Genomic DNA, 21,249 nt, shown 5'->3' on the forward strand with positions numbered 1-21,249 from the left:
CAATGCTTGTGAAGCCCACGATGTCAGAGAAAAAGATGGTCACCTGTCACAGGAGAAGGAGAGCATGAGGCCAAGACCTCCAGGCAACACTGGTGAAGCCTTTGGGGAGTCTGGGGATTTGTGAAATCTTGAGCACAGCAGCCTAAGCCACAGTCTGCACCAGTCTTGCACAGCTCAATAGAAACAACCCTAAATTAACAAGTTCTGACTCTGAATTGTTTTCTACTACTTTGAAAGATAAAATTATTCTTATCTCCAAAGTTTAGCACCTGCGCTTCTGGTAATACCTCATGCTAATGGGAGACTGAAAGTCAAATGCTTTGAATCTTGTGAGCAGTGATCAAGAGACTTCTTATGGAAGTAGGGTCTCATTTTCCTTTAAAAGTGGTTTAAACTGTGATAGCGATAAAACTAGATACCAAAAACCCCTGTGAAATAAAATCTCAGCTGGCTCTGCTCTTGCTGAATTAGAAAATATTAACTGGGTTTTGCTTCATTTTCAAATGATGCTTATCATGATCAAGTAATTTACAGAAAAAATCACTTTAAAAAAATCAAACATAAAAGAAAGAATAGAATTGAGGAAGAGAAATGTGTGCTGCAGCTGTTGACAAAGAATTTTCTTCTCTGTGCTGTCTGAATTGTGTCAGGGTTTAAACTCAAATCATCCTTGCTAATACCAATTAATCTGGAGGGGCCACCTTTTCACTCTGCCTTGGTTCAGCACTTTTGATGTCATGACTATTGTGGATTATGATTAATTGTGCAATTACAGGTTGTTGTTTTGATAATGATGCTTACAGATTAAATGCAGACATTTCATACTGCGTTTCACAGCTGAAAGTAAAGGGGTGTCCAGGGAAAAAGAGAGAATAGAATTGCAATTCTTGTAGCATGAGGATTTGGGCTGAGGGCTTTGCAGCACAGCTGCTGAATTCAACACTGGCAGCAGCAATTCTTTTATTCTTCATATTCTACAAGGAGGAGATTAATTTATTTCTCTTATGAACTGATGATCCAGTGGTGCTGGCTGTTGTGGGAGGCTCCTAAACACCAAGACAATTTGCCAGCATAGGATATTTGATGTCCAAAGCTATGAATTTGGAAATCTCAGCTCTTCTTCCTTCCCCACCAGCCTGGGTGCTCCATGGCATACTGCACAGCTCTTTCCAAAAGCCATTGGGAATATTTGGATTTCCATCAATGCCCGACTCCGGCTGCAAACCCAGGATGCTCAGAACTGTGACAAGCTAGGTGCTGTTTTAGGGGAATAAATACTTTTATACCCTTGGTGGCAACATCCTTTCCATTTGCTCACCTGGTCATAGTTTTCTGCCTCAACTTTTTGGCATTTCCTGAGCTGCTTGGCCACAGACTTTGGCAGCATCTGGTGCAGGAGGTCCTCAGCCAGGCGCCTCTCCCTTTTCAAATCCTCTGTCTTTTCCTTGAGGTTCCTGGCATAATTGTGGATCCAATCAGTCATTTGCTTGAAGGACATCAGTACGACGGGGTAAATGAGACAGGCAACCACCAACAGACTGATCTTGAGGCTTATTGTGGACAGGATTTCCCTGGATTTCCTGCGCAGCTTTTCCTGCCCCTCCTGCAGCAGGCAGCTCTGTGCACGATGCAATCCCCTCACCGCGGCTTCCAGGGACACAAAGTCACCCAGGAATGGGGTAAAGAAAGTGATTCCTTCAAAATGGGTGAAATGCAGGGACAGATTCACATTATCTGTCCAGCACTTATGTGCAGTCTCTGAGGAGAAGAGAGCATAGCTCAGAGTGGCAAAATGCTGATGCAGTGTGGTTTGAAGGCTCACAGGGGCTGGCACTGGCTGAGCTTTGAGCACAGCTTCTCTGATCTGGAGGAAGAGTTTGAAAGCCACCGTGTCTGCCCAGTCAGGATTGTGTCTCATGGCCTGGAGGTCCTCACGGGGACTCCTGAAACGCTCCAGCAGTTCAGAGATGGCTCTGGACAGCACCTGCCTGGCTTCAGCAACCCCTGAGATGTTCAGTTTGTGTCTCAGGTCAGTCGTGTAAAACCTACAAATGGAGATTTTCTCCTGCTTGCACTGGCAATTCTCACAGTACAGCTGTGCTTCGCTTGCGGTACAGAGGGAGTTTAAATTCCCCAAGAGCTGAGAATGGAATGATCTGTTCCTTGTGGCTGGGAGCAGCCAGCTGTGCCTCTCCTCCTGCAGGACAGAGATGAGGTGAGCAGCCCAAAGCTTTTCACAGGAGGCAAGTTCCTGAAGGGCTTTGCCTGTGTTTTTCCACATTTCCAAGCTGTTGCTCAAATCAAAAGAAATGGCCCCGAGGAGGCTGCAGAGGGACACCATGCAGGCTGCCAAAATCCTTTGAACTGTTTTTCTACCACCAGCACTGGAGGAGGGAAAACACCTAAAAAAAAAAAAAAAAAAAAGAATTAAAAAAATAATTTAAAAAACAGTGGCATTGTCTGATCCTGAGTGTTTCTTCCAGCTCCTGAAACCACAGCTGGATCTTGCAGTGATATTTAAAAATTCCCATGCATTCTGAAACAAAGCAATAGGAGCATGCATTATCTGGATGTTTTTTAAAGATATATTTTATTTTGTTCCTCCCGTTATTAATTTTAAAAGAAAAGCTGTATTTAAGAGACTGCTTCCTTAGCACACTCTGGTCTGAAAAGCCAGATGAATGATACAGCTTTTCTGTGAGAAAAAAAAAAAGCTAATAAAACCATTTTCTGTGGTTTTATTCTCCGTGATACTTCTCTCCAAATCTTAAGGAAGGTGATGAAAAGTGCAAATTACCAAACACCCAATGCAAACAACTAAATAACTACTTAGTGCAATACAAATACAACGCCTTGCCCTTGCCAGCTCAGAGATGCCAGGTGTAAAATCTCTCTGCAAAAGCATCACACTCACCTGCAGGGACCTGCGGGCTCCTCTGCTGCCTTCCCTCCGGGCATGCCCAGCTCCCAGGAGTGCCACCCACAGCCTCAGGCTCCTGCTGCTGCCTCCAGCCCTGCAGCTCCTCTCTGCACCTCCTCCCGAGCCCCTGCAGGTGTTTGGCGATGCTCTGACTCTTCCCAGTGCCCACCCTCTGCAGAGGGGTGTCAGAACCCAGGACATCCCTCTGGCTGCCCTGTGTGATCCCAGACCCTGGCAGGGGTCACAAACACCTGTGCCTTTGATTTTAGCCCATGGAAACAATTCCCAGCTTTGTGTAAAGAGTTACAAGCCACAAGAGTTTGAGTAGAGTGATGGTTAATATGTCACAGGGTGAAAAAGCAGAATTTTGGGGATTTAGAATGGGGGTTCAAGAGGCAAGATGGAGGAATCTGGGCATGTCCTGTCCTTCTCCTTCTCCTTCTTGTCCTCCATCTTCTGCTGTGATGGTGACACTTCTGGATTGGTTTAGAGTAGAGACAGACTGTCTAACATAAGTGATAGGTGTCAGGAAAATTAATCCACAAACACCAGAGGTTTATGTCCAAAAAGGAGACAGAGGAGTCCTTTTGGCTTTATTCCAATAAAGGGAGAGGCCATGGGGCATTCCCCTGGGATCTCTCCCATTTTTGGAGGGTGCAAACTCCCTTTTATCCCACCTTCCCCCAGGTGAGGCTGCAAGCTCCAGCACGAGGCTGGGGACAGGGAAAACACCCAGTGTTATCCGCAAATACAGGCTCTGGGCTTGCCAACAGTCAGGAAAAAATGACAGAGACATTTTGTTTTCATCTTGCAAAAAATACAGTTTATTTCACTAGCATTTGGTTTAATAATTGTGTTGTTAAAAGTGTAATTTCACAGATTTTTTTGATCGAAGGTCATTTGGTATCTCTCATCCAGTTCTCAGTGGATTAGTTGCTTGCCATAACCTACAAAAATATAAAACAAGTGAAAAATCAGATCATGAGCTGCAGGAATTTGTGAACAGTATGTGCTGTGTCCAAGTCACAGGATTTAAATAAGTGAAATAAGATTTTTGCTTCTCAGTCAAAGTTTATATTAAATTAAAAGATGTTTGATATTCCAGACTTGTGCTACCTTTTAGGATGCAATTGCAACAATCAGTGCATTGATGAATGCAAATTTGAGTAATCACTTCTGAAATATATGGTAAATCTTTATGACCACCACAAAGCTCTAGGATAAAGGGAGAATGCATTCCTACTATCAAAACTTATTTGAATAAGTGAAAAAAAAATTTGATATCTGTTTCAGAGGAGGATACTTTGAGTTGGTCACGGTTGAATCAGGAGTGACACAGCTCCCTTAGCAGGGGGCAGAAATCCCAGTGAGAGAGCCCCAGCACAGCCAAGTGTCTGGATGTCACCCTGGTTTTTTAGGTTTTCCTGCAGCAGCTGCTCACCTGCTTGATCCAGCTGTTGTAGGCAGAGACCCTGGTGAACACAGAGGGTTTGTGGTAGTAGTTGCAGCTGAGAGAGGAGCCGAAGCTGACGATGCCGTGCACTTCCCACGTGCCATCAGCCGCTTGGCAGTTCAGTGGGCCCCCAGAGTCACCCTGGCAGGAAGGGGAACAGAATCAGAGTGTGAGCAGCTCCTCTGTGGGGTTTTTACACCTTTCCTTCCCTGTTTGTCCTGTGTAGCCACATTTCTCTTCACAGACAAAAGCAAGGCACAGCTCTTCCCAAGGATATTTCTGGGTTTCACATTCTCTGAACCTCAGAGAAAGGAAAAATAATTCTTATCATTTGCTGTGCCTGTGTTTGTGCAAACGTAGAATGCAATATGGAGATTGTTTACCCACAGTGATGGGGTTTTGTTTCCTTGGCCTGTCAGGGCCAGATGTGTGTGTGTGTGTCAGGACTGTCACTGACAGTCATGAGATTCTGTGCAGTGTGTGCAGAGTTAAGAGCTTAGCAAATTCAGTTTAGATGTAATGTAACATAATATAGAATAATATAGTATAATAAAGTAATTAATTAGCCTTCTGATAAGATGGAGTCAGATGCATCATTCTCTCCCCCTGTTAGGGATCCCACATTCAATAATCTAAACCCAAGCCCTGAGAGTGGACTTACATTGCAGCTGGAGATGATTCCATCCCCACCAGCACAAACCATGGTGCGTTTCACAGTCGTTCCCCACCAGGAAGGTTTGGAGCAGGTGGCATAATCCACCACCAGCAGAAGGCCTTGCTGCAGGTCATCAGGAAGGGGTCCATTAGCTGGGAGAGAACAGAAACACAGAGTCATGGTGGCAGCTGGCGCTGAAGGGAGAATAAAACTGCTCTGCTAAATGGTGCCTGGGTACCATCACTGCAGGTAAAGCACTCCATAGGGGCTACATTAAAGGAGAAGCTGTTATAGGTATGAATGTCCCTTGGTTCCATTCTTTCATATACACCCTCACTCACTAAAAATTTGCATTCCATTAAAAAACGTCTCATTGTTAGAGAAACAAAGAGCTACTCTATTTTCAGGAGTTTGCAATTTACTTATCCCTCAAGGAATTGCCTCCTGAGCCAAGATGACACCTCTGCTCAACTCTGGGATTTCCTTCACATCTATTCCCTTGTGTGCCTTCAGATATTCATCAGGTGTGTTGGGATTAGCAAATGCACTATTAACATTTGCATTACAATAGCTCCTAAAAGCTCAATAAAGGCCCCTCAGGTGCATTACCAGCTCTGTTACAAGGAAAATAAATCTCAAAATGAAAAATCATAATGTGTGAGTGAAGTGGGGCCTAATATAATAAACTACCTCACTACACTGAGTTTTGAGGGGATCTTGAGCACCATTAATAATCTTTGCCATCAATCTCAGAGGAGAAGGAACTTCTGAAAGGTGATTTTTTTTTTTTTAATTTCATGGTTTTGCAAATAGCCAAGTACTCACTCTGCAGTCTGCCCCAGCCAGTGACATAGCAGGCAGTGTTGGAGGCCAGGACGCTCTGGGCAGGGGGCAGGCAGGCCAGCTGGATGTGGTCACTCAGGGTGACGTGCTGAGAGAGCTTGATCAGAGCAATGTCGTACCTGTGGTCACGTGCACACGTCGGGGGAGAGAAAGGGAGGGTGAAAAGGTTTGCAAAATGGGTTAAGGAACAACAGCCTGAGTGCTCAGCAGTTACACAGGACCTGGCCTATGTCACCGTGGTATTTTCTGAAAAATCCCTTTGCCAGGATTTCTTCTCCTGGCAAGCTGAGAAACCTCAGAGAAAAATGTAATATTAATTATCTGATTGTTTCTCCTGTGTTTGCTGCTTTGGAATGTGGTCTGGAGATTGTTTGCCAACAGGTGAATGTTTGATTGGTTCCACGTGAATTGTTTTTAATTAATGACCAATCCCCATCAGCTGTGTCAGACTCTGAGGAGTCAGTCACCAGTTTTTATTATCATTCTTGTTAAGCCTTCTGATGTATCCTTCCCTTTCATTAGTATAATTTTAGTATACCATTATAATATAATATAATATAATATAATATAATATAATATAATATAATATAATATAATATAATATAATATAATATAATATAATATAATATAATATAATATAATATAATATAATATAATATAATATAATATAATATAATATAATATAATATAATATAATATAATATAATATAATATAATATAATATAATATATCAGCCTTCTGAGAACACAGAGTCAGATTCTCATCTCGTCCTGGGGACCTCACAAACACCACAGGCCTATTCCAAAGAGAAGCAAGGGAGCAAAGGGAGCAGTGCACAAACAGCAAAGATTCTGCACCCCAAAGCGATTCATGGGAAATTCATGGACTGGGAGGTTGTTCCCTGCAGAACTGCCTGTACTCCTGATGGAAGAGAGCTGTCTTTTATATTTTATTTTTCACCAAGTTAGGACTCAGTCCAAGGACTGGAACTGAGGGGATTTCTTTGTTACTGCCCTTAGCCTGCAGCAGGACACAGGAATCCTTCAGCCACATGGATATTAATCATCCATAATTCTGGGTCTCTGCTGCTGGTAGGAGGGCTTCAAAGACTGCTGTATAAAATGCTTCATTCCCTTTCATTGTACAAGAGATATCATTGCATGTAACGGCCTCTGACCCAAGCACGAACATGGAAATGGCTTCTGGAAACACTATTAATTAGTAAGAAATCAATATTGTTAATTGCTTTGTATTCTCTGAGAGGGAAGGTAGAAACTGGACACTGTAGCAGGAGGCTCTAAACATGAATTTAATTACCAAAACTCCAGATGGGTGGGATTCAGGCAGTTCGATTTTTACCCTCCACCTAAAAACTGAAAAAATACCTTCCACCCGCTTACCCATTGGCAACGTTGTTTGGATTCCAGTAGGGATGAACAATAATCTTTGCTGGAGAAGCTGCAACTGATCCTGCTTCCTGAGCTGCCAGGTTGTATTTTCCAAGAAGCACTTTATAGGTCAGAGTAGAACTGGGCAAGAAAAGGATGAACACTCAGTTATGCAGCTGCACCTTTGACTCCTGAGAGATTCAATAAGAACACCCTTGACTGTAATCTCTCCTCACAGGCAGGGTTTGTCTGGAGCTGAGCCAGTGACTTGCTAAGGGCAAAGATTGTGTTCTAGACTTGATAATCATTTCATCTCCGAGCTGTCCTCTCAACTCCTGCTCAAGGCTTCTTTAGCAAACTCAAGGTGCCTCCAATCTCTGCAGGATTCAGCTCACATTCTTCAATGCAGCAACAATTTGGACTTTTTTTTGATAGCTTCAATAATAAATAACTCTGTGGCAGATATAATATGCAGGATTTATAATAATAACATGCAGCCAATCCTTCATGTTTCATATGATGACATTTGCTACAAATTAATTTACAATAACGATATGCTACCAGAGCAAAATGGGGTTGTATTTGTGGAAGCAGCTTGGATGATGCAATGACATTGTTGTACCTGATTATTTATTTGTTACACTGCCACACATTATGAAGAGTTTATGAAAATGATTGGTATATTCAAAATATTTGTGATTATTTCTTCAGGGAGTGGATTGATTAGTTAGCTTGTGGATCTCACTGACATATATTACAGAAACAGGCAACACAGCTGAATTTTAATAGCAACTTGAAAACAGAAAGATGTTTGTAGTTTGTTTATGGAAATGAAGAATATATAATTCAAGTAACTGGGTTTTTTTCCCCTTTTACATTAAGAAATAAAGAGATATCATTCTCCTGACTTTTAATCAAAAGATATGATGCAAAACTCAGAGCTATCAACTGGGAAAGGGAGAACTGGCATTGATATGGTTTTCACTCATCTCTTCCTGCTCATGTGCTGCTTCCTGGGTCAGATTTACCTTCATTACTCACCTGATGCAGTGGGCAGCTGTCATCACCCAGTTGGTGGCAATCAGGGTTCCCCCACAGGTGTGACTCCACTTGCCATTGGCATTGTATTGAAGGGAGACCTGGGATCAAGGAACCAAGTAAGGCTCAGGCTTTTACTTACTCCTTTTTCATCACTGTGCTTTGTTCCTGCACCCAGAACACAACTTGCTGATGGTGGAAGCCTTTGAAGTTCCCAGCTGCTGGCCACAGAAAGGTTTTCCCTCCTTCCCTATCATCCAAAGCTTGATTTTTAAAATACATCTTGCTTAAATAGCCCGAGTCTACTTGACTTAAAATGAGAGCCTGCATGACTGTCACAGCACATGCTGCAGTCAGTAGGGCCACAACACAGAATTTCAGAAGATTTAAGCTTTCTCCCATGTCAGTAGGGCCACAATACACAATTTCAAAAGATTTAAGCTTTCTCCCACACACAGTAGCATCATTCCACATCAGAGGACTTCAAGCATCTGCCCATACAGAGTAACACCATAGAGAGCTTCAAGCCTCTTGATCTTTAGCCCAACATTTTATCCCCCTCATGTCCATGCATTGCACCCCTCTGTTCCCTTTGGTGGTTTGTCAGTCCCTGGGCACTCCATGGCTCACTGCCTTCACTGCTGTTCACCTGCTTTTCACAGCTGTGCCCAAGGGGGATGAGGCTCTGCAGCAGCCCCACTCCCAATGACCACAAACTGTGCACCTACACATTACCAGCAAAATGCAGCACATTCAGAGCTTTTTTTAAGAAGACTGGAAAGTTTAGGATAGATCAGAGCAGAAGAGTCAAAAGGTGTCAGGCAAGATGCATCAAATGGAATTCAAGAGGTGGTTTTGGTCAGCCTCAGCTGTTCCAGGGAAAGCACAGAATCACCAACCTGCCAGGGCCAGCTGTATGGCCTTGCATTTTCCCCTCCAACAACTCTGGACACAAGAGGTGGGTAGGCAGGAACCCCGCAGCCAAAGGCTAGAAGACATACAAATAGGATGTGTGTTTTGAAAGTAGGTTTAAAAAAATATCCGTAAGGTATAAAATAGCACAGCACTCAGTTACTCTTTCAAGAGACCCTTGCAATGAACATCCTCTGCTGTATTTTTTCCTTTGGTGCAGAATGTTCAGTTTGTCTAAAAAAGGAAAATAGAGTTTACATTTTAATTATCTTGATCATTTAAAATTAAAGCAGAAGTTGGACACGTACCTGCAGAGGCCAGAGCTAACACAGCAAAGAGGACTCCAAGCATGGTGCCAGTTCCTGGGTGCTGTAGGCTGCAGGCTCAACTCCATGCCATTTTATATGGTGTCCTTGATTTCTGGAACACATTACTTTAAATGCAGAGCTGTTCCAATACTAATGGAAAACTTGTATCACTGTGGAATAATTCTTTATGTACACAAAATCCTCATTTAGGTGGACCTTGGATACAGGCTATATAAACAACTTAGTTAAAAATAATTCTCAATTAGACGCTTATTATCTGTAGCAGCTGTGTGCATTTCCATTGCCTTGAAATTTCATCACAAGGTGTTCACAGAAGGACAATGTTAAATTAATTATTCTAACACTTGATGATGTGCCAGCAGTAAGTTCTGATCTATTGGGACAGTGATAGATTTGGATGTGTTGGTGGGGTTGCATTAGCTGATCTCTACAGGCTCTCTTCCTACCTTAGCTATTGTACAATTATACAGCTCCTTGGGATTTTATTTTGGTTTGGGGTCTTGGTTTGCTTTTGTTTTGTTTTGGTTTGTTTTGTGTGTAACTGAATGGTATCTACCACATTGTACTGACTGGAAACCTGTATTTTCTTTCCCAGATCAAGTTGCAATCTGCTTTAGCATGCCAGACTTCTTCAGCAAACCAGACTCCAACCACTTTGAAGTGGAACTTCAAGCTTTGAAGCAATACTTCAAGCCATACAAAGAAACAGCTGTCCATGATGAAGCTGAATTCCTGGTATGCTGTGGTGGGTCAGACTCCATTCCTTTCCTATTTCCCTTTGTTAGATCAGTAGCCCTGAAGAGAACAGGGTTCCCTGCAGCATTGCAAATGAGCCTGTGCACCCCCAGAGCAGAACTATAAAACACTGTGAGCGTGTTAAGGAGAAGAGCAAAGCACTTCTATCCACAGGACAAAGCAGGCAAGAGCAGGAATTTACACCACTCCAGAGATGCTGCCACAAAAAGAACTGTCCTAATTCATTACTGACATTTGAGATCAGTGACTAGATATCAATGCTTTCCCTTGTCCCTTTTTTTTTTTCTTTTTCTTTTTCTATTTCTTTTTATCTTCTACTACAGGAATTTTCCATCCTCTGTCACCTTTCCATCCACCAACCACTGAGAAACTGTTGTTGCTTATTTGAAAAACAAACATCTCCATCCCATAAACCAGGACACTCATAGAGAACAAACTTACTAGAATGGAAACAAATATCATAATGTCAGTTTTACAACCAGAGTTGTGTTGAACACAGACACCAAACCAGGGGTTCAAAAATGCTGAAATAAATCTAATGTTTAATATCAGGATTAATAAGCAGCAAAAAACTTGATTTCCAGAGCTCCCATTCAGCAGTAGCTGGATGAAAGATGCCTGGAGCACACATGTGGAAGGCAGAAATATAGAATGCTTTGCTGTTTTATCTGCTTCTCAAGAATGTATTTTCCTACCCAGACAATAGCACTTGAGGAAGCTGCATTTTGAACTGCAAATTGGATCAACCAAACTCTGTTCTGGCATCTTGTATTTATTATCTGACAAAAGCAGAAACCAGGATTAACAGTGCAGAATTGAGATGCTAAATTTTTTTCCATTAATTTGTTGGTTCATTTCTTAGTGTCTGAATTTATCAGCTAAACAACATTATGCTGCTCAGTTTAACTTCCAAGTCACCATCATTTTCATGAATTCCAACTAAAAGTATAAATTTCAGATGGTCAGTTACTATTTTAACTTGTTTTGTTTGTTGTGTGCTTGTAAATGCGGAATTTTGTTTAGTTCTTTAAGCATTTCTGCATGTCACAAATATAACCTTCTGCTCTTTTACATACTGTAAATAGAGAAATGCTGCTTCTTTTTCCCTTCTTCATGGAGGAAATCTGAAACAGTTCTTTTGTTATGGAGGAAATTCTCACAGGAATCCTAATATATTTAATGTAAACAAATATAACCTGCTCTCTTGCATACTGTAAATAGAGAAACACTTTCCCCTTCTTCATGGAGGAATTCTGAAACAGTTATTTTGTTATGGAGGAAATTCTCATAGGAATCCTAATGTATTTAATATAAAACATTCTCAAAGCTGTTTTGTTTTTTGTTCTGTTCATGCTTTATGCAATGGTAGCTTATCCATCTTTTCCAGGCCTGAACAGTTTTCCTTGGACTCCATGGGTGTCAGGCTGCTGGCAATTGTGCCAGGAAATATCAAATGGCTCAGCCTCCAGCTGATACCATGTTGGCTTGGAAAGAGCCCCCTGCAAGCTCTTATCATCTTCATGCCAGATATTTCACAGAAACTAAGCAGCTCATGGAACTTTGGTGAGAAAGAGAAGGAGTTTCTGGTATGTTCTGTTAAAGCAAATAGTAAATATCTCCCTCAGCACACAATGTACCTGTGTACAACTGAAAATGGACTCTGTTGCTTCCCTGTCTTTATTCCCTTGAAGGGCAGTAACTCTGCTGTACTAATTAGTAAATGGAATTGTCTGCAGAAAAGTTAGACATTGAAATCTGCTCTCCTGAGGGATGCTTTTCATCTGCAACCAGACGGTAACCCCTCTGAAAATTTGAAGTTAAATCCTGACCCAGTTTTATCTTGGGACCACCAACTGTGCCAAATTTATTACTTGCTGGGCGGCTGTTAAATCTGCCGCTTGATGATTCCCTGGGTTCTTCAAAGTAAAGCTTGGCCTTCATTCCTCAGGATAGAACAAGGTTATACTGAGCAAGGAAATGGAGATGAGCTTTACCCTGTGTGTTTTTGTCACTTGTTGTGCCTTCCAAATTGTCTTATATCCATTTATATATTTTCCACACTGAGTTTGCAGTCAATACTGGCCACAGATGTAACATAAAGCCCTGCTTATCTCAACTGGGTGGGGAGCAACAGCAGGAGAGAAGAGACACAAAACCAACAAAAATCCCAACCACACTTCAGCAATCAGATTAGACTGAAAGATCTTTATTTAGAAACAACAGCTTTGGTATTTTAAAACCAAACAACCTGTAAGTCACTAGAAAGTGGGGTGTCTTCCCCCATAGCCAAAACAAATCAATGCACAAAGTCTCAATAGGCTTGGAATAGGAAACGTGTAGATCAGCATTTCCAAGTGCATATCCAGAAAACACTTCCATTAAATTGATTTTGCACTCTACAGTCATAAAGGCTGAAAAACTTGTTACCAGAACTTATTGGCAGTTAAGACTGTTAGATATTGACAGTTCAATTGACTGTTACTGAAGTGGAGGAAAAATTAACATACTCCCCCTCCCCCCAAGCAATAAATTACAAACTGTATACCAGAAAGGAAGTTACACTAAAGTTTTCTAGTTAACTCTCAGAAGGGAATCATTATCCTTTATTTTTCTGTAGAATAAAAAAAACCCAACAGATCAAAATATCCAAGGTCTTAGTTTATCTTCAAGTATTTTCACCAAATAGATTACTCCTAGGGAACTGAACAGCTTACAGGGAAAGGACACATCTGTTACACAAGCTTCTGGGATAAACAATTGAATCACCACACCTTCCAAGTCTCAGATTCCTGTAATAGCAAGGCACAGAAGGATTGTTGCTTTCAAATGCTCCTTGTTCTCAGCTGCAATATTGCCAGGTGTCTTGTGCAAATGGAGGCTGAAAGCAGGACTAAGTTCACTTGGACAAGGGGATGTTCCCATTCAAGGAATGGAACAGGGTGCTATTTCAAGACCATCTATCTTGCTTACTGCTACAGATTCTGAGCTTCAGCTGCCTTCCACTTCTTCCCTGTTTCTGGAAACAAGTTCTGCATCACCTTCATTTGAAGTAGGTCCAGCTGAGAGGAGGCAGCAGAGCTGTGTGCTCTGCAGTGCCCAGGAGGATGAGGAGCCAGGTCAGCCCTCGCTGGGGCTGTGCAGCCTCTGGGCACTTCAGCGGGCAGAGTCAGGGACAGCCACCTGCAGCAAGGGTTAACAAGTCACTGGTAAAGGCAGAAGGCAAGTCTTGGAGATGACAAAGGCAACTGGATAGACAACAGTGAAAGGACACCATTACATAATTCCAAGGACACATTTCAGGGCTGTTACACAATAACTGACATCACCTTCTAACCCTTCCTCCCTTTGCACTGAGGTTCTGATCATGATCAGAGGCTTGTAACTGCAGCTGTCTGATTTACATTTCTATCCTACCTCTTCCTAGGTTAGTCTGTCTGGCTACAAGCAGCTCCCACTCAATCTTTTACTGGATCACAGGTATTCAGATGTGCTTGGGATCAGGCTTGATCTCCAGTGCTCAAAATTACAAAACCAGTGAGCTCACAGGGAAACTTCCAGCTCACTTTAAAGACCCCTTACATACCAGCTGTCAAGTTTAGTTCAATACCTTCTGTTCAGCCTTAGCTATGCAAAATCAAATTTGATTTTGTAATTTGGAATAACAGTACAATCTATAGCTAGAACTTTTCCTCTGACAGCTGTTTAAGTATCATCTCCTTTTTTTCTAAATGAAAGCTACATTTAACTCAGTTCAGCCCTCGGGAGGGAGGCCTCTGAACAGCACAACTAGCTCACACAGCAAATCCAGCTTGGTCTTGCTTTTCCCCTTCATATCAACACACAATCAGAAAGTCCCAGTACTAAGCACCTACTGTCTATTCTCTGCTAAGTTTTTACAGCAAATAAGTTTTCCAAGGCAACTCAGAACAACTTGAAATTCTTTACACCCAGGTAAGATGAGCTTGGAGCTCTGGCTCCAGAGCTTGGTGCCAGAACCTTCAACTCACAGTAAAAAGCACTCAGTACTTTCCTTAACACAGCTTTGTATTTTGTCTGACTGGGAGAAACACCAATTCAGCATCCTCCCAAAATGTTGGTGTAAGTGTGGTTTGATGGAGGGCTGCACAGTGTCTATAATATCAACACCTACATCAAGTCCCACCAAGTCAGCAGCTTCACCTTCAACACCAGCCTGCCTTTGGGTGCTGCTGTGGACACCTGACACATTCAGAGCAGGCAGGCAGGTGTGCAGGTCCCCACACAGCAGTACAGACAAGTACAGCAGCTCTCTCACATGCTTCCTGGTACTGGATAACAAGAATCATCTCATGGCAACTGCAAGTGCTGGCCTAGAAACAAGCAATGTCCTACACTGATGTGTGGGAAAAGGACAGAAAGCTGAGTCTGCCTCCACCTGCAGCCTCACAAATGTCTAAGAACAGATGATGAGTTTATCTTTTCTGACAATTGTGAGCCCCACTGCTCCAATCCCTGCCCTAATCCTGTTGCAAGAAGAGGTCACAGATTGCTTGTTTCAAGGGAGGCTGAAAATCCTCACAGTCCAAGAGAGAGCCTGCCCAGGCACAGCTGACACAACATCAGGCTGACAACACTCAGTGGACAGCAGCCAAAAGCAGCAGTTTTATACCTTACTCCTGAAGAGGGGCTTGGCTCCGGGCCCACAATACTCGTTGTAGATGAGTTTGAACAGAAACAAATGAAACAAAGTAATTAAGGAGGCCACACTGAACCAGAACAGGAAGGGTAAGCCTGGGTATTGCTTGGCCATGTGTTCCTCGTGAGCTAGAATAGCTTTTAGGTGGAGTGTGTGTCTTAGGTCCTGCAAGTGGACCAAATCTGTTGATATATAAAGCAGTGGTGTGATGGGTTGGGTCACCATGACGGGGAAGGTGTGGCCTCGTGCCTCTGAGGTGAGCTCCACGGGCTCGTTCATACAGCCTGCCTCACAGGCATACAGTCTGACAGGCTTCTCCTGGAACTTCACAGACACATGCAAGAAGGGCTTTCCTTCAGCATCCAGCAGAACAGCTAAACTGATCAAGTCCTTGTTGTAATGGATCCCACGTAAGGAGTAGCTGTTATGGAGCACGTCAGGGTCAGCCTGAAACTGAAGGTGGTTTTCTGTGAACTGCAGACCCCCAAAACTAAGCACCATTCCCTGCATCAGCCCGTGCACTCCAGCTGTCACAAGGCCCTTGCAGCCCCGTTTTTGGAGAGTCAGCTTCCACAGGTCTGAGAGCTGCAGGATCTGGCTGACACTGGTCAGCCTGGGTGGCCACAGGTTCTGGGCGTGCATGGTGGCGTGGCCGCTGAAGCAGTGGTCAGCATAGTTCAGGCTGGCCTCAATCTTCTCCCTGTCCTCACCAGCAAGGACAGGGTCCAGCAGGGGGGCTGGCACAGTTGAGAGCACGTAGTAGAGGGTCATGTTGACAGTCTCACTGGATGGGGTATGTGCATCTGTGATCTTCCTCATTTCAATCCCTGCAGCGAAAGAAAACAACCAATAGTCAGGAATTAACTAGGAGGAAATGAAGATCAAACATGCACACTGATGTTCAATATGGTGTTCTTTATCCATAAAACACCAGTGTGTTGCCCTGATTTTTAAAGATTTTCTAAGCTTTCTGATGTTTACATTCTTGTAACAAACTTTCTCACACACTTTCTGTAAATAACTTATTGTTTTGCATTCTTTTCTAGAGGAAGAGAAATTTGATGGACTGTTGGTTTGTCCAGTGTCATTGGAGAGGTGGCACTGTCACCCTCCAATCCACTGTCACTTTTAGAAAACTATAAACGTTGGAGTCAGAAAATAAACTTCCCTTTTTCTTCACCTTGAGAGCAGCAGTGTGAGTGCTCCTGTTGTTTCTGTGTCCTATAGTAACAAAAGTGAAATGTTTCCTTGTGTTTATCTAAGAAGATACTCTCTCTGCTACTTGGCAGTTTGAAAGCCAAGCTCCCACTAAAGACAAAGCTAATTTAATATACAGATACCTTACAGGCCTGTCATCATGACTCTGCAAGAATGATCTGTCAAAAGAACATAATCTTTTTATAGACTAACAAGTTCTACATTATTTGGTCAGCTACTCTTTTATGTAAGACATTAAAATCTTAAGAAAATTTGTAGAATGGCCCTTAATCTCCATGCAGAATCTGTCTTTTATGCTATCACTACAGGTCAACTTTATTTCCAACTGACATGCAGGGCAAATCAGTGAAGTTCCTGAAGCCACAAAAAGCAGCACACACAAAAATGATTATAAATGTTCTTCTATCACTTTCTATACATAGTCAGGTGTACTCTAGTGTAAGATAAGCTGGGTTCCAAACCAGAAACACTGTTTTACTATCCCACAACTCATCAGGAAGACCAGAGCCTCTGGAGACCTTACAGCACCCAGGACACTGAGCTTTCAGACACCCTCTGAAGCAACCCCATGGAAGTCGAGCATCACTTCCCTTACCTGAAATGAACAAGTCAGACCAGGTCTGCTGGTGCTCCTGGAAAAGATCTTCCACCCCCATCTGCATCACCTCCAGCATCTCTTTCTTGGCTGCCTCCCTCAGCTTGCTGAAGGTCTCCTCCAGCCTGGACACCTCGATGGGCTCCGAGGTGTACACCACGGACAGCACAGTCTCGTCAAAGTGCGACTCGGGCGCGACCTGCACCCGGCTCACAAGTTTCTTGGCAGCCACCACCACCAGCACCACCTTGGGGCTGCCGGCCAGCAGCAGGCGGCCCGAGGAGAGCAGGAACTGCCGCTCCTCCACCTTCTCCAGGCTGGTGGTGAAGCGCCCGCCCAGCGCGGACGCGGCGGCGGGAGCCGAGGCCTCGAAGGCGGCCACCCGCCCGGTGGGGTTCGCGATGCGGATGCGCTGCAGGTAGAGGTGCGGCCGGCTCCGGTGGGCCACCACCTCCTCCCGCACCGTCACGCAGTCCCCGGCGCCGGGCCCCGTCTGGACGCAGCGCAACCTCCGCACGGCCCCGTCCCGCAGCGCCGCCAGCGCCGCCCGCGCCTCGCCGCGCCCGCCCAGCGCCCTCAGCCGCACCAGCGCCGGGTACTCGGTGGCGAGCGGCGGGCCCGCAGCGGGCCCCGCGGGCCGCACCCAGAGCCGCCCGGCCGACACGTCCAGCAGCAGGAACCCGTTGCCCGCCACCGCCAACCCCGGGGGCTCTCCGGCCCCGGCCGCCTCCTCAGGCAGCGGCAGCGCATCGCCGCGCTGGGTCTGCTCCCGCCAGGCACCCGAGGCCGCCTGCACGCAGAGCGCGGCGGGGCCCCAGGGCTCGGCCCCGCGCCCCGCGCCCCGCGCCCGCGCCGCGCCCAGGTACCAGTAGGCGACGAGCAACAGCACCAGCAGCAGCAGCAGGCGCCGCGCCCAGCTGCTGGACAGCAGCCCCGGCAGCCCCTTCAGCCGCTGCTGCAGCCACATGGGCGGCGGCGGCGGGGGGAGCCCCGGCCCAGCCCTTCCCGGCCCCGGCCCCGCCGCACCGGCCCTAGGCCGCCATGGCCGCCGCGCCACAGGCAGCTCCGCCGCGATTGGCGGCGCTTGGCGGCGCTTTGCGACAGCCGCGCCCTCCGGCCCTCAGGGGGCGCTTGGCCGGGAGACGCGGCCCGGCCCCGGAACCGCCCCGGAACCGCCGGGAACCCGGCTGAGAACGGCCCCGGAACCGCCGGCAACCTCCGGGAACCCCGGGTGGCACAGCCCCGGAACCGCCGGGATTCCCGGCTTCCAAACCCCCGGGTTCCAACGCCCCGGCTTCCAAGCTCCCGGTTTCCAACCCCTCCCCCGGCTCCAGGTCCCCCCTCTCTTGGGGCCCCGCCGGCTCCCGGCCCCTCCCGTTACCGGGACCCCTCTCGGCTCCGAGCCTCTTCAGCTCCGGAACCCCCGGCACCGGGATCCCCCCGGCTCCAAGCCCGTCCCGCCCTGCCCTGCTCCCTCTGCGGTGTCCGTGGGTGCCCTCGGGCAGCTGCAGCCCAGGGCTGAGGTTCTGTGGCTTCTCCCCGGGTCACTGCACCGATCGAAAAGACTAATTCCCTAATTCCCGTGGCAGTTTAGTGGTTTACCACACAGAGACCATGCAGGAAAGGAAGTTCTTTCTGTCAATCTGTGTCCCACTGTGTCATAAATCGAGGAACAAACTTTCTCAGGTGTCTTAGATGTGCACAGGAAAGCTTTGTATCCAGAGCGGTGCTCCAAAGGCAAAACGCGTTTCAAGCAAGTCGGGCAGAAACACTATGAGTTAAAGTGAAATGTGAAATTCTCGACCCGGCTGAGGCAATGAACCAGCTCAAAAAATGGAAACAGAGGAGACACGTTCTTAATTTCTTCCTGCAAATGGGTTGTTTGACTGGGGGGTGGGTGGGGACAGCACTGGGATCCCAAACAGTGATGGGTGAGACCTCATTCACTGCAGGTTTCAATGGGCTGGTGTCACTTTAGGACACGAAATAAAATGACACAGACACTGGAATCTCCAAAGTAAAAAGAAGGGCGTTTAATTTCTGACTCCAACATTTATAGATTTGCAAAAGTGACAGTGGGTTGGCAGGTGACAGTGCCACCTCTCCACTGACACTGGACAAACCCAACAGTTCATCACATTTCCCCTCTTCCACAAAAGAATGCAAAACAAGAAGTATTTACAGAAATATATAAAATATAAATATTAAATTATATAAATATAATAAAAATAAATATATTATAAAATATAAATATATAATATATAAAATATAAACATCAGAAGGCTTAGAAGAACTTAAAAAAACAAAACAACAGGCTGGTGGTGTGAGCTTTGAGGCTGCTGTAAGAGCAGAGCTCTGGCCCTTCCAGTTTTCAGGAAGCTGCTGCTCCTCCTAGAGCACGTGTTGCACGTACTCACTGCAACATCTGCACTGGCAGCTGGCTCTGCTTAAAAAGACAGGCAGCAGGCTGCAGCCAGCACACAGATGTGGAAAATGCATATTTTATGATTGTCTTTTTGCAAATATTAAAATGAATGTTATAGGTGTTATGTTAGAAAGTAATGCTGTATTAATTCTCTTAAGTAGTGTGTGAAATATAGTTTTAGGTTATAACAAAATGTTAAGATAGAAGCTGTGCTATGTAGGATACTTTTTTTCTAAAGAAAGGACTTGTAGCGAGATAGCAGCCACAGGACACCTGAATCTTTCAGAGAAAGAGAATTGATTGCTCCCTTATCAGAAGAAACAAACTTCTTCCTGCCTCACTCAGCCCTAAAGATGCCATCAGGATTCAGAGGAAGAAGCTGACACTGCCCAGACAGAATCCTGTGTTTGAATGGAATTTATGCATCATGCGTGAGGTGTATGAATATGCAACAGGCTGTTGCTTTTAAGGGTTAATCTTCTGTTAACGGGTGTCCTTTTTTGGGCTTATTTTGCCCAGAAAGAGGTACCCAGACTGTCTGTAACTCTTTGTTTTTATTGTCTCATATTGTTCTAATTCAAATTGTCCAAATTATTATTACTCTAATTGTATTACTATTTTTATAACCTTTTTATTACTATTAAACTTTTAAAATTTTAAAAACAATTGATTGGCGTTTTTCACACAGATCAGCACAAACACACAAAGAGGGGGAAATGTGCTTGCTGGGTTGGCATAGCTGCAGAATACAAAGCTGTCAAACAGAGACAGCCTGGCTACAGCAGCATAAACAATGAGGCATTCATGATTTGGAGTGTGCAAAACTGCTTTCGTTTTAGACTGGAGAGATTTAACTTCATTAAAATGAGAAACTTGCAATTTTAAAAATCCATGTTGAGTTGCAGATCTCAGTCTGAGGTCTGAAGGTGAAGGATGTAACATCTATGCCGTGGCTCCTGCCTTAAACTGTTGAAGCTGCTACAGATTTATCACAGGCTTTGTCTGAGCCTGCAAAGTTCTGAAGAAATCTAAAGTGAAAGTATGTTCTTTTTAGTTTTTTGATTTAGGGAAACTGGCAGCTTTGCAAAAGGAAGTTTTCTGAAATCATCATCTTAGAGAGAACTAGGCTTGTTGCCTGGAATGCTCATGGCTTCAGCATGACAACTGTTCTGTTTGCCTGTTAATTATGAGGGAAGTGCTTTAAACATACTCAAGAATATTCTCAGTGAACAAACAAACAGTAATGGGAATTCTTTGGGATAATGCTGTTATGGATCACGGAGAATATCTGTTAGCTACAGTGTAACCCTTCTAATGTGCTTGATATTATTTTTCTCCTCATGCCTTCTTGTTTTGTATTTTGTGTTTGTTTGTTTTTAACCTGAACCCTGTTATATCTGTGATTTCTGTTAATTTAAAGAGATGATTTACTGACAGGCCTCACTGTGTCAGTGGTAACTCATCTGGTGTCCTGCAGGATCAAAAAGGTTTCCCTACATCTAAACCGTACATTCACTGCAGTGTAGAAGTGACCATAAAGCAAATGTTAATTTTAAGATGTGGAACTTTCTAAGACAGGATTATTTTGCTTATTCTCAAGGGCAGAATGAAATAGAAAAAGATGCCTACATAAGTGATCAGGGCTACAGCAAGAAAAGCCAGCACAAGGCCACAGAGATTCATGTGACTTAAAGATGTGTGTAAGACCAGAGAAAACCAGCTACTACAGGAAACAAAACCACTGCAGACTTTGTGTTCACCAAGGAGATATGGGACGTGACAGGTATGCAGAAGGTATTTAACAAGGCTTCCAGTTTCTAGAGCTGTGCATAGCTGTGCATATTCAGAATTAGAACCAGAAATTCTAATCAATTTATGGTTTGCTTTTTATACATAAATATCCCATAAGTGTCAGGCAGCTGCAGCCCAGCAGTAGCTGAAATTGGCCAGAGGGTGACTCCTCTGCTCCTATACTGGCATTTGCTCAATGTGGTGGTCCCAGGTGTGGGTGTCTCTGGGTCTGGATTGAAGGCACTGAGACA

General features: G+C 44.6%; 2 protein-coding genes across 2 annotated transcripts; both read right to left on the minus strand.

Annotated features, from left to right (window-relative positions):
* Positions 1–3,772: 3,772 nt before the first annotated feature.
* Positions 3,773–9,560, minus strand: LOC115912368 (chymotrypsin-like elastase family member 2A). Its single transcript, XM_030963889.1, has 8 exons — positions 9,518–9,560; positions 9,197–9,285; positions 8,301–8,398; positions 7,272–7,400; positions 5,854–5,990; positions 5,035–5,180; positions 4,362–4,514; positions 3,773–3,867 (listed from the first exon to the last, which is right to left on the minus strand). Exons 1-8 carry the CDS (start codon positions 9,558–9,560, stop codon positions 3,850–3,852), a joined length of 813 nt encoding a protein of 270 aa, XP_030819749.1. The 3' UTR covers positions 3,773–3,849.
* Positions 9,561–12,479: 2,919 nt separating this feature from the next.
* Positions 12,480–17,843, minus strand: KIAA2013 (KIAA2013 ortholog). Its single transcript, XM_030963888.1, has 2 exons — positions 16,783–17,843; positions 12,480–15,796 (listed from the first exon to the last, which is right to left on the minus strand). The coding sequence occupies exons 1-2, from the start codon at positions 17,747–17,749 to the stop codon at positions 14,937–14,939; spliced, it is 1,827 nt and encodes a 608-aa protein (XP_030819748.1). The 5' UTR covers positions 17,750–17,843; the 3' UTR covers positions 12,480–14,936.
* Between the last annotated feature and the right edge of the window lie 3,406 nt (positions 17,844–21,249).

This window comes from Camarhynchus parvulus, chromosome 21 (genome assembly GCF_901933205.1).
Source record: "Camarhynchus parvulus chromosome 21, STF_HiC, whole genome shotgun sequence".
Classification (NCBI taxonomy): Eukaryota; Metazoa; Chordata; class Aves; order Passeriformes; family Thraupidae; genus Camarhynchus; species Camarhynchus parvulus.

Bases quoted from the DNA above. Each gene is read 5' to 3' on its own strand.
- LOC115912368 (XM_030963889.1), bottom strand. From the start codon at position 9,560: ATGCTTGGAGTCCTCTTTGCTGTGTTAGCTCTGGCCTCTGCAG. The intron at 5,991-7,271 runs GTAAGCGGGTGG...ACGTGACCACAG, and splicing joins CCAAACAACGTTGCCAATGG to GTACGACATTGCTCTGATCA. The intron at 5,181-5,853 runs GTGAGTACTTGG...GTTCTCTCCCAG, and splicing joins TGGCTGGGGCAGACTGCAGA to CTAATGGACCCCTTCCTGAT.
- KIAA2013 (XM_030963888.1), bottom strand. From the start codon at position 17,749: ATGTGGCTGCAGCAGCGGCTGAAGGGGCTGCCGGGGCTGCTGTCCAGC. The intron at 15,797-16,782 runs GTAAGGGAAGTG...CTTTCGCTGCAG, and splicing joins GTCTGACTTGTTCATTTCAG to GGATTGAAATGAGGAAGATC.